A 13,002-nucleotide genomic window follows, 5' to 3' on the forward strand; every position below is an offset into this window, starting at 1 on the left:
ACGTCTTATGCTAGGCTATTTGAGTTAACGGAAAATAAACTTGTCACGGTGATGGAGATGTTTGTATTAGGGTATGGAGTTGATGGAGAGGCGTGGAAGTGGAGGAGGAGATTATTTGCGTGGGAGGAAGGTTTGGTGGGGGAGTGTGGGAACGGTGGTCTGCTTTTGTTTTGCAGGATAGTATGTCTGATAGGTGGGTGTGGAAGCTCCCTTCGTCTCACAACTATACTGTGAATTCAACCTATTCTTATTTAACAATGGTTGACATTAACATCATTGAAGAGTTTCATCAATTTTTGTGGCTTAAAGCGGTTTCGTTAAAGGTGAATATATTTGTATGGCGTCTCTTCCTGAATAGACTTGCTACAGAGGATAATTTGTGTATGAGGAATGTTCTTGATGTCTCCCTTGTGTCTTGTGCGACCTTATGTGGTGAGTTAGAGGACAGGGACCATTTGTTTTTTAAGTGTGACCACTACGGTCGATTGTGGCTCTTGATCTCACATTGGCTTGGTATTGTTACGATTTTTCATGGTGACTTAAATATTCATTCCAATAAGTTTTGTGCTCTTGGAGGCTTTTCAAAAAATTTCAGGACATCTTTCACTATTATTTGGATGTCGGTCATATTTGTTATTTGGAAAGACAACAGCAAGAGAATTTTTCATAATCACGTTGATCAACTTGCAACGCTTCTTGAAAAGGTTAAACTCCATTTGACTATCCCTTTTTGGAGGCAAATTAATGTTTGTTTTCGTTTCTATGGTTGTTTATAGCCTTACTGTATTGTAATTCACACTTTTCAGCTTCCTCCAACACGTATTGTGCTTAAGGGACTAATTGTTGTTTCTCTAATACAATTTGCTTAGTTTATTAAAAAAATAATTACGCGACTTTTAATATAAAATTACTATATAATTCTTTAACATGTGATAAGTACATGATAACAGATATCCAAGAGGTTTCATGCTTATGCTGTTTTAATTCAAGATATAAAAGAGTTATTGGAGTAGGGAAATGTTATGGTTAATCTCATCCTTGAGAAAGGAAATCAATGTGCGAATTTTTTTTTGCCAAACTTGGTGCTTCTTCTGATGTTGAGTTTCTTTGGCACGAGTCTCCTCCGATGAACCTCAAGAATTTTCTCCAAAGTGATGCAGTTGGAATTTTCTATTTGAGAGAGTAACTCTTTTTTATTCTTGTTTGTTTTCAGAAATGATAAATAAACACATAATTTTAGACACAAATACAACACCATGGGTGATATTGTAATTTCCTCTAAAGAGCAAGCACAAATTTGAATTTTCAATAGAAAATGATGGGGTAATTATGTAAATTACCTCTTCTCTTTTCACTGTTCCCTCTTCCTCTCAGCCGCATTCTCCTGTTCTCTTTGCATTTTCTCTCTTTCGTCACTGTTGCACCCTCCCATCTTTCCCGCCGATGTATCCATCACCACCTCCCGCGATCTTTGGTTCTAGTTCTCCTATTCACGCGTCTTCGTATGATTTTCATTTACTTATCGACAACAATGAGTTTAACGACGACAAAAATGAAAGGAGCTGCGAGACCTGGTTGATAGAGCCACAGTGCAAGAGAGATGATGGTCAGTGATATTAAAGAGCGCAGTCAGTGAGTTTAACGACGACGAGGTTAATGTTCAGCGATGGTAGAGAAAGCCACGACGGTGAGACGCGAGAAGGTGTGAAATCTGGCATTGAAGCCGACGGAGACGAGGAGGGGCGATTGAGGTGGGCAGCGGATGAAGGAGAGGCAACTGGAGTTGATCTGTCTCGCCGCCGATGAAGGTGGAGGAGGAGATGGTTGAGTTCAGTTACAAGGAAGGAGGGAAAAAAAGTATAAATGAACAGTGGCATATGGTGTCGTATTTTCGTCCAAAATAATGTGTCCAATTATCATTACCGATTGTTTTAGCATTGTACACCAAAAAAATATATCCAACCATTAAACTATTTGATAAAAAAAAAAGTACATTATAACATTTTCTACTAAACAAAACAACTCTTTAAAAAAACTAAACAAAAGAACTTTTTTATTGTTCATGAAAATTTCCTTATTTAATTATTTGACAATTATTAGTAAAAATACATGAAATTAACAATTAAGAAGAAAATCCTTCAAAAAAAAAACAATTACGAAGAAAAAATAAAATCCTTAACACCTATAAAAAATAATTTATGTTAGAGCATCCACAATGATAGTTCACTAATAAGGACTTCTTAAATAGACCTCACGTGTACACATAATCAATTAATTTATTTTTTAATAAAAGTACATATTAAGGACTCAATGACTCCAATGACAATACACTAATAAGGACTCTAATGCAAAGTTTTTAAATAGGCCACATTAACTTTATATCATTATGCAAAAATAATTTATTACTTCTTTTGCAAGTGATATCAATTAGTACATATTTTATTACTTCTTTTACACGTGGGGCTCGTTAGTTGCCTAAGAGAGAGAGGTCATTATATAGTTGCTCGTTGCTTAATAAAGACTCATTTTTTCTTTCTTCAATGGAGGTTCCTTAACGTAGAATAGTCCTTGTTAAGTAAGGAATCTCAATTGGAGATGCTCTTAGCCCGCTGATTCCGAGTAGAAAATGACTGATATTATAAATTAAGTTGAAAGGTAATTAAAAATTAGGATGTTTTTGATCCTTATAGATATGTTAACTTTTCGTTTTAGTCTTTTAAAAAAATTTCTTCAAGTTTTAGTGTTCCAAAAAAAATTTATATTCACTTTTGGTCCCTCATTTAAAGTAAACTCAACGTAGAATTCATATTTTTGAATAAATTTTGCAGAAAAATGTATAATATTATAAGAATCTCTAAAAAAAGAAAAAAGAATTTTTAACAAAAACATGAATTAAATATGAATTTTTATATTTTTTGCGGTAAAAAATTCGTATTTAATTCATGTTTTATTAAAATGAAAAATATTGAAATTGGAAGTTGAGTTTGTTGGACCATCTGATTTGGATTAAACGATTGTCGCGTGATTGCGTGCTTCCCTTGCACAGTAAATGCATGAATGCGCGTGCTTCCCTTGCACAGTAAATGCATGAATGCGCGTGCTTCTCCCATTGTTTTCTTATTTATTTCTGTTACAAAATTCCACACCTTCATTCTTCTTCTTCTCCTCCTCCACCTGCAACTACAATCTCGCTGCGACTGTTTCCGGCGGCGTATGAGCGATCGTCGCTTCACCGGCACCGGACCTTAACCGATTCCCAAGGCACGTTTTTCTACCCGATTCCATCTCATTTTTCCAAATACCTTTGATTCTAATGGATGATCGAACTTTTACTAGCTCATTTTCGTTCATTTTTCTAATCCTACCGTTGATTATTCATGATGTATGCATCATCATCCTCTCCAATGCGTGTCTGTTTTGTTTTCCTTTTCATTTTTTGCAGTTTTGATCATACTTTTTCCTTGCTAGCAATGATTTCACTAATATTTGTTTCGTTTTTCAATTTTGGATTTCCTATGTGAAGTTATGCGGTTTATGAATTTGATTTTAGATTATAGTTCATTTTTGTTCTTTCTGAACATAATTTACAATCTCATAACATGAAGCAGTGAAATAGACATCAACACGACGGCACTGATACAACCGTAAGAATTTGAAAAGAAAAAAAAAAAAAATGAAATAACGTGTCTGACACCGGTACACCTTCCAAGTTCCGTCAGAAATGTCGGTGCTACACATATATCAAATGTCTAGTAGAAATGGTGGAAATACATGGTTAATCTTAACAAAATCACACGTACTATTTTATTTTAAGGAATAAAAGTAACTATTGAAACATGGGAAATAAAGTTTATATATAAATTGGTCAAATCTGGTATGATTACCGACACCTCTGATTGGATTTGTGTCTGGTGGTGAGGCATGGACACATGTGATTACATTCTATCATTTCATTTTTTCAAATTATTACTGATGTCGGTGTTAGTATTGTGTTTGGTGTCAATGCTTATAGATAATGTGTGCAAGTTGTAACTGTGTACCCTTCGGTGTACCTCTATAACCAAATCGCTCTTATATTATAAATTTATAATCTGGCTGTTATTTGAAAGAGTTCCTTTTTTTTTTTATGGATTCCATGTTTGATGTCCCTCGTAAGGTCTTAGATTTAGTTTTGTTTATCATTGTCATGCTCTTTAAGCCCTTTTCTGTGTTGGAATGGATTCTTGTTAGTTATTAATATTATAAAATGTACAGTTTGTTGAGTATGTAGTTCATATACTAACAACGAGTTTGATTCTCTGTCCAGAGTTCAGACCTCGTGAAAAGAAGCGAAAATATTTTACTATTCTGTTGTTCAGCTTTATCTCATTTCTCTTGTCTATCTATACATGCTGTTTATTTCGATATTTTGCTCTCAAACAATAGTAATTACATATCACATGCATTACGGTTTGGTATATTGGTTTCTCTGGCATGTATTGTTTCTCTGGTTTGGTATATTTAGGTTTAGACGTTTTTTATCATGCAGGTTTCTTTTTGCTATTGGTGAATATATGCTTACATCCGCATGTACCGGTGAGATATGTTTGCATTGGAAATTCTTCTTCATTGTCTAGCTTCCTTTCCTTTTACAATTTATACTTGGGTCAAAGTTTTAGTTATACGACGCCTCATACCTTTGGGTTCATATTAGAATGATAAAACAGCAGTATTGTTATTTATATTATGCCAGTAACAACCTGTTTTTACCTGGAATCAGCACTGTATAGGTTATGGAAGTGACCAAATTTCTTCATTTGGCCTCTTTATTATATTAACTGAGTTACAGATGATGTTGCAGCAGAAACTATTAAATCTTAATTTATGGGGTGATCGCAGAACTGATTACTTTGACATGTTCTGTTTTGTCAGGATTTATTAGCCTAATGATGTGCTGCCGTTGTGGATTGTTATAAACCAAATTCTATATAGGAAGGAGAAAGTGTATTGGTACCAAAGATCCTCCTTTAATTGGGATAAAGATTTATGTAGGGTTTTTTCAACTAGAATATGGCCATCATATCAAATTCATATGGTATGCTTAGTGAAATGGCCTATAAATTATGTTGAGGATTTAGCGGCAATAGATCTCACATTCCAATCTTTAGTGAAGAAAGATGTCTGTGTTATTGTTACTAGCAATCTAGAGAAGGGTGTGTTACTAGCAATATAGGGAAGGGTGAATAAATTTTTTTTTTGTTAAGGTCCTCCTAAAAGAGGCTCTGAGATGCAGAGTTGTAGATGATTGTAAACCTTGATAGTAATTTCCCTATGACATTGATTTGTAATTATAATATTATTATTCTTTTTCTGTCTTATCTCTCTGGTTTTATTACTTGATATAGCATCCTTAGATATTCTTGTTGTTTTCTAATTTCATTTTTTCAGATATTATCTCTTCCATATATAAATACATACAATCTCATCTTTACCCAAAAAAAAAGTAATCTGTACAATATCATTGTATATTTTCAATATAATTCAGAAAATTTCAGGCTGGTACTAGAGCTTTCTGGTTGACCCCCTTTCAGTTTTCTTCTTCCTCAAGTGTTGTCAGTTTTTAGGTGTTCAGTCGTTTTGAATTTGGACAGTAGAATAATACAAGATTATTCAATCTTTATTATCCCTCCATTTGCCTTAGATCCCACTGACAGCCATCCCTACAAGCACCATCACCAGAGCATGTTTTATTTTTGGATTCTACAATGCTCTCATTACTTGGATTGGTGCGTGTTTGATGATGTTTTATTTTGATTTTGATCCTGTGGATTTGTTGACAGTGAAGCCATTCAATAACCAGGTGTTGGTTCCACTTATATTCCTAAATGTCGAGAAATGAATGGAAACTAGTGTCAAGTTGTTAATAGCATAGCCAGAAAGCTGAACTTTCTGCCCTTTGCTTTACCCAGTTATTGGGGTGGAAAATTTTCTTTTTATTGGTGGAAAATTTCTTCTTTGTTTGAGCATATTCATCCTAATTTTTTTTATTGTTGTGTCGAAATGGATCTTTTTAAGGCAAACCTCAATAATTTCTTTTCATGTACAATTGGATATTGAACATGCTTTGATTGTTAATATTCCAGTAAAATGCAGTTTTTATTTTTTATTTTTTATGTGGAATTGGTCATGCTATTCAGTTTGAATTTTTTCATCATATTCTTAATTTTAAACTTTTTAAAATATATTGAACTTTTTGTCCAATGTAAAATCAACATACCACATGATTACAGTCTAAAATAGACAGATTCAGAAATGTGCTAGTATAAAGAAAGTACTTGCATATTATAATTTAATCGCAAACTTTCTATTTCAGAAGTGTGTGTGTGTGTGTGTGTGTGTGTGTATTATGACTATCTATAGCTAATTATTTGTCTTAGTCTTCAATCATAATTCATTATTTTGTAAGATACCTATGTAGACAGAGTGATAACTATTTGCCATCAATGATGTGACAAGTTGGAATTAACTGATTGAGGCTAAGCAAACCTTTCTTGAACAAATCAGTTTGACTTATACTATGGTACAATAAAGTAGAGCCTTGGCGCAATAGTTAGAGTTGCTGCCATACAAACAGAGATTACAGATTTCAGCCGTGGAGTCAGTCTCTTGCTAATGCAAGGTAAGACTGCATAAAATGGATCCATAATGGGTCTGGACCCTGCCCTTGATGGAGCTTAATTTTAGCATCAAACAATAGAAGAAAAAATGGTATATTATGGTAAAGTATTCTCTATTGTGGTAATATTGCTTTCTATTTTTAGTAGAATTTTTTTGGACTTTCATGTGCTTTTTTAAAAGATTAACATGGTTAGTTTTTGTGGTTTTACCAACAAGTTTACCTGATAGCTTTTCTGATAAGGTTTTCATCCTTAGTATAAAAAAGAACTGTCAGGTTTGTTTTGTAAGCATAGCTGACTTCACAATATGCTTTTCCCCGGTCATTCTCCGCTTCAATAACAAATTGTCTTTGTAGTTTAATTATTCTGGGTGCATTGGATTTACTTAAATTTTTTGTTGAATTTTCTCTTAACTAATTACAAGGTGCATAAGGGAGTTTGCCCTTTTTGTGCCTGATTGTGGGCATAGTTGATTATCTTTTTCAAGTGCAGGAATAGAATAGCAAATGATAATACCTGCTGAGTGATTCTTTGTAAACCTGGCCAGGTGAGTCTGTTGTTGAGTCATCCTATTTCTAACCGTTCCTCTTTTTATGTGGTATCTAAGCTCTGTCTCCTACATACAGTGAGCTAGAGTAAGGAAACATCATCCATCTAATTTAAGTATCCACCTTATCAACTGTTCTCCTTTGCATGGGTTTACCACTTCCTTTTTTTCCCCATCTTCATTTTCTTACCTCATACTGAATTGTGATCTTCAACACTAAGCCCTTACCTTTCCGCCTGAGTTTTGGATGTACTTACGGAACACATCCAAGATTGAGCACCAAGATGCATGCTGTTTGCAGATGATATCATTCTACTTGTAGAGATGAGGGAAGAATTAAATGGGAGGTTGGAGACTTGGAGACAAGTCTTAGAAACATATGACTTTTGCCTGAGTAGAAGCAAGACAAAGTATATGGGATATAGTTTTAGCAAGAGGCGAAGCGTTTCTAGCCTAGAGGTGAAAGTTGGAGATCATAGCATACCACAAGTTACACAGTTTAAATATCTTGGGTCTATGTTACAAAACAATGGAGAAATAGAAGGAGGTGTAAACCATCGAATCCGAGCTGGGTGGTTGAAATTGAGGAGTGCCTCAGGTGTTTTATGTGATGCGAAACTAGACTTAGGTGGTTTCGGCATGTCGGGAGAAGACTTGTGGATTCTGTAGTAAGGACAGTAGATCAAATGGAGGGGAGTCAAATCCCTAGAAGTAGGGGAAGACCTAAAAAAACTATAACAGAAACTATTAAGAAGGATCTAGAGATTAATGAGTTGGAGAAAGACATGGTTTTTGATAGACCACTATGGCGTCGTTTGATTCATGTAGCCGACCCCACTTAGTGATCTTCCAAGGCTTGGTTGTTGTTGTATACTGAACTGTGATCTTCCTTTGTGAGTGGAGAGTCACATTCTATGAGTTTGGCTTCAAGTGATTAGACTTGGTGGGTTTAGAAGATTACGAGTGGCATCTCTTTAGTGTTTTACAGGCTAGTTTCTGTCGATTTATTGTGAATTCCTTAGCTTTATTCTGATTCACCTGATATGTAACCTTCACCTTTCATGCAATTTGGTGGTACTTGGAACAGTAACAAAGATAATATAGTTTATCCTGTAAGTATTGGTCTATTGTCTAATTATACACATCATCATGATATACATTGCGATCATATATCACATAGTTACCTATTATTTACCCTTTCGATCTTTTCTTTGGTATTCTTTGCAGCAGGACATGAAATCTCAAGCTAGGTGGTCTTCTTCTGTAGGTCTTAAACCTTTTTCCCTATAAAGGATTGAATGGCTAATGATGAAAACTGATGAATAATATATCGGTAATCTAAGGACTTTATCTATTCATGTAGACATGTGGAAGTTCTAGTGGTGGTTGTATATGCTCCAAGTGGAGGAGGAAGGTCAGGCTAGGTGTAACTGTAGGAGTACTTTTGCTCTATTGCTAGTAAAACTGTTTATACCAAAAATGCTGCCTTACAAGACCATCTGAATTATCTCCAGGATTCAAACTCATTACTTTCGATTGCTGATTATGATAATAATCATAATAAATTTTTATAAAGGTTTAATTATTTGAGTTGTGACTTCCAAGTTTTGGTTCTAGTTCTAGTTATAGTTCATTTTGCTTCTGCTTGCATAAACACATCTGTTGTTTTCTCCCCTTTTTCCCTCATTGTAAATATCTTCAAACGACTAGTAAGTGAGGTTCATTCTCAAGTATCTCCAAATGACTAGTAAGTGAGGTTCATTCTCACTTGAAGTGTTTAAATTGACTTTGGCATCCAGCAAAGTATTTTGACGACACAACTTGCAGTGTTTACAGTATATTTTGACATGACAATGGGGGGGGGGGGGGGGGGGGGGGCACTGCAGTTTCAATTCAATGGATCAGAATTAGAATAAATTATATACAATACAAAAACTTAGTATTTATTTCACTGTTGTGCTAATTTTCTTGCTGAATTTATGGGTAACTTCTGGTCTCTTACAAATGTTAATGCAGTTTGATTTCAGATGCTCTTTTGCCTTGCAGGTTGTAAGTAATTTGCTAGTCTAACTTCACACACTGTCTATTTTGAATCCTGAGATCGCAACCAGTAGGATATGGGGCATAGACATTTTTATAGTGCATCTCCAATGTTTGAGAGTGATCCTGACCAGAACTGGAATCATATGCAAACTCAACAACATTATATGCACCTTGGTATTGTTACTGTAGCCAAATTTCTCTTGTGTTTTTGGTTCATTTCCTACATTTCAATGGTAAATATTTTATTTTTCTCTCATCAATGCCATATTGATTTGATTAGTTATCTATTGCAGGTAGGAGTGGCACTTCAGATAGTGGTTCTTTTTGTTACCCTTTGGAAAATATGTCCACAGATAGCATTTCTTTTCCATCTCATTGGAACTCTGCAGCAAGGTCAAATGGATATGCATCATCAAGTTTAAACACTGAAGCACTCCGTCATCAATCATATGCATCAGGAACTTCTCACAATCATTTTCTGCATTCATCAAGTGCTGGAACTTCCTTCGAAGTGTCTGGAAATTATGTACCCCAACCTTCTAATTCTAATTATCAGAGACAATCATTTCCTGATGTAGATGGTGGTTTTACTCATCGTACACTAACAAGTGGATGGGGGTCTCACAAGAGGAAGGGCCCTGGAGTTCCTTCAATCTATGAGAGTGGCAGTACAAGCAGACATGTCAATGCAGGAAGTGCATCTGATCTTCCTTCATCTTCAGAATCACGTCCAGAGAAGCCATACATGGATTCTCAATATATGCCTTGGGATCATGTTTCTATGACCCCTTCATTTGGAGGTAGTGGCCTTCCAATAAGGGGTGAGGGTTCTTCAAGGAATGTGAGGCGTCGTTTTGGATTTGATTTGGAATCAAACCCGCAAAGAACCCAATTGTGGAGTAATTATCCTCACAACTCATACCCTACTGGCATGCCAATTAACCATTCTGGACCAGTTGATCTTTCAAGTCAAACTTCTAGCAATTGGAAAAGGGATTGGTGCCAAACGAGTATAAATCCTGCTCATGGAAGGGTATTACCATCAGGTTTGTTTTTAGTTAAAATTAGTAGAAACACTCTTACATTCTCCTTTACTTTATGTTAATGTGATTGTTGAATTAAAATGCAGATTCAAGTGGTTTTTTTAGCCACGAGACAAGTCATTTTCTTGTTGGAAGGCATTCTAGTAATGCTCCTGTAGATGTGGACCATAATGATTTTGGTACAAGAAGAAACCCCCCTGCTCCTCAAATTTTTCAGAATAATCCGACTCAAACTACGTGGGGAGTTCATGGTAACTATTCTCAAAGACCCATCACAACTTTTAGCGCTTCTTCAAGCTTTTGCCTGGGACATGCGGCACCTTCAGAAGATGGATTGCATATACTGGCTGAAAGTGGCTCTGCTGTAGATCCATGGCCGTTAAGCTCTGTTGGTTGGCAGAGTAGTGATAGGAATGGGACAAGGATGTATAGTGATAGATATTGCTCACTGTCTGACGAGGCTGGTCGCAGTGATCAATTTTTTCGTGAGGTATCTATATCTCAATTCTCTGAAGTTCTATTCTTGTGTTTTCCGTCTTAGCCATACCATTAAATTGAAATGTTCAGCTAGCTAGCAAAATTTAGGCATGTTTGTTCCAATTTATGAACTGGATTAATTGTGATGCTCATGATTATCAGCAAGATTGTTGATTTCTGGCTTTATAACTACTGCCAGACTTTTTTAGTGGTATACAAATCAAATCTGGTTTTATTGTTCTTACGGGTTTCATGATTGTTGATTGTGCTTCACAGTACGGTTCTCCTAATATACATGATCAGCATAGGGACATGAGGATGGACATAGACAACATGAGCTATGAGGTAATTATTTTTGTTTCATGTGTTTTTTTTTTTGAAGAGTTTTGTTTCATGTGTTATAAATTATAATTAATGATATTTCTTTCTAATATTTGTTTATTATTTGGATTTGGATGCTTTAATCAACCAGGAACTACTTGCACTTGGAGAAAGGATCGGCAATGTCGGCACAGGATTATCTGAGGGTTTGATTTCTAAGTATTTGACAAAAACATTGTATTGTTCAGCTGAGCAAAGTCAAGAAGGAACTTGTGCAATTTGTCTGGTATACTTCCATTTGCCATGCAGAATAAACAATACATCCATATTTTGTCACTGAACATTCAATATAAACTATTTAAACAATCATTCCACATAAAAATGTTTTTTTGTTTGTTTAAAATAAGATAAATCTTGAGTGTCCAAGGATTTGTGTGTTAAAGTTGGTTTGGTACTTCCATTTTTTGGTGGAAATGGGTAGGACAAAGCTTGATGCGAAATTTCTTTTTTCTTTTCCTGTTGTGTAGAGTCAAACAGTATTTTTGGTAATTGATTTCTGTTTATACGTCATCTTACTATCTGAGGTTGCTTTGTTATATTATATGCAACTTTGACATCTTTTACCAACTGTATTGTTTTTTAACCTTTGAAAACCTTGGGGTGCTTTTGGATGGTAAATTGGTAATAGTCCGGTGCTTACTGATCTTCACTGAAAATTACAGGTAGAATACAAGAACATGGACGATGTTGGGACAATGAAAACTTGTGGACACAACTACCATGTGAGCTGCATTAGAAAGTGGTTATCTATGAAGAACATGTGTCCCATATGCAAAGCTTCTGCTTTGACTGATGAGTGATAACATGATGGGTAAATAATTTGTTCATTCAACTTTAGTTTATTGAATTGTACATATGTTTGGATAATCCTCAAAACGATGGAAACAAACTTCTTTCTGAATATATGTTGGAACAGGAGTTCAACTCTGTTAATAGATTCGATGGTTTTGGCTTCAGTCTCAACCACATGAAATGGTTGAAATTATTGCGCTTTCTTATTATTTTACTCCCTATAACTCTACCTGTTGAATCAAACATTTTTTCCCCCTCCAATCAAACACTATGTTAAATTCTCCTATGTTGTTCAAAACCTCATTATTTATCCCATGTCTTGAAGTGTACAAGTACAAGCATGTGAAGTTGCTCAAGAACTTTTTAGGACCAAACCAACAAAATCAGGAAGCAAAATAGGCAGTTCGGATGATTTTCATTGCTGATATGAAATTTCGATAGAGAAATTGGATATAGCTAATCAGGCAGTAGTGAAGTGAGATATGTGGTTCATGGTGGACCATTTGTTATTCACCATCAAGATCTAACCGAGCGCCCTGTACACATTATCCATTCCAAACTCTTTCCACAGCACCTCTTCCACTCTCCATCCACCAAAACATCACCACAAACACAAGGGCACCACCACAAGAAGAGTTAACACATGCCCCACAAAATCTAGCTTCATTCGGCTATTTGTCAGGTAATGTGTGATTTTTCCCATGTATGTGGCGCCCCACGTTGACTCACTTTTTCCTATCCTGAATCATTTCTGTTTTCCTAATCCAGACAGGCATCATGGCCTCAAATCATGCCCCCGTGAAGATAGCCGCTTTAGTTAGTGGCCCTATACGAGCAAAACACTGAATTGTCAAGTTCCACGTGCCTTTGAATGGTCCCAACCTCCTATAAAATTCGTGAACCTTAGTAAACTTGATAAAGAATCGCTTATCACTCATTTGACTGTTTTTAATTCTGCTATTTTTAGGTGTAAACTTCAGGGTTCATTTGCTATATGTACCAAATAATATAAATTCATTTGGTTTTCCTCATTCAATCATGTTATTTTTTTATATAAGATTAG

At 35.4% G+C, this 13,002-nt stretch overlaps 1 protein-coding gene across 7 annotated transcripts; it reads left to right on the top strand.

Annotated features, from left to right (window-relative positions):
* The first annotated feature begins 3,060 nt into the window (after positions 1–3,060).
* On the top strand, positions 3,061–12,148 carry LOC11431193 (probable E3 ubiquitin-protein ligase HIP1). 7 transcript variants are annotated; one of them, XM_039827598.1, is made up of 9 exons: positions 4,530–4,575; positions 4,912–8,315; positions 8,431–8,617; positions 9,250–9,420; positions 9,540–10,292; positions 10,376–10,779; positions 11,043–11,111; positions 11,239–11,373; positions 11,810–12,148. In XM_039827598.1, exons 4-9 carry the CDS (start codon positions 9,321–9,323, stop codon positions 11,945–11,947), a joined length of 1,599 nt encoding a protein of 532 aa, XP_039683532.1. In that variant the 5' UTR covers positions 4,530–4,575; positions 4,912–8,315; positions 8,431–8,617; positions 9,250–9,320; the 3' UTR covers positions 11,948–12,148. The 7 variants fall into 7 exon arrangements, with proteins under 7 accessions (XP_024634330.1, XP_003590495.2, XP_039683534.1 ...); XM_039827595.1 differs by lacking the exon at positions 4,530–4,575 and having other exon boundaries at positions 4,582–7,203; positions 7,283–8,315; XM_024778562.2 differs by lacking the exons at positions 4,912–8,315; positions 8,431–8,617 and adding an exon at positions 3,061–3,261 and having other exon boundaries at positions 4,529–4,575.
* The last annotated feature ends 854 nt before the right edge of the window (positions 12,149–13,002 follow it).

Source organism: Medicago truncatula, chromosome 1 (assembly GCF_003473485.1).
Source record: "Medicago truncatula cultivar Jemalong A17 chromosome 1, MtrunA17r5.0-ANR, whole genome shotgun sequence".
Lineage (NCBI taxonomy): Eukaryota > Viridiplantae > Streptophyta > Magnoliopsida > Fabales > Fabaceae > Medicago > Medicago truncatula.

Excerpts from the sequence above, each read along its gene's own strand:
- LOC11431193 (XM_024778562.2), top strand. The coding sequence starts at position 9,321 with ATGGGGCATAGACATTTTTATAGTGCATCTCCAATGTTTGAGAGTGAT. Across the intron at positions 10,780-11,042 it reads GTGATCAATTTTTTCGTGAG|TACGGTTCTCCTAATATACA; the intron begins GTATCTATATCT and ends TGTGCTTCACAG. Across the intron at positions 11,374-11,809 it reads GAACTTGTGCAATTTGTCTG|GTAGAATACAAGAACATGGA; the intron begins GTATACTTCCAT and ends TGAAAATTACAG.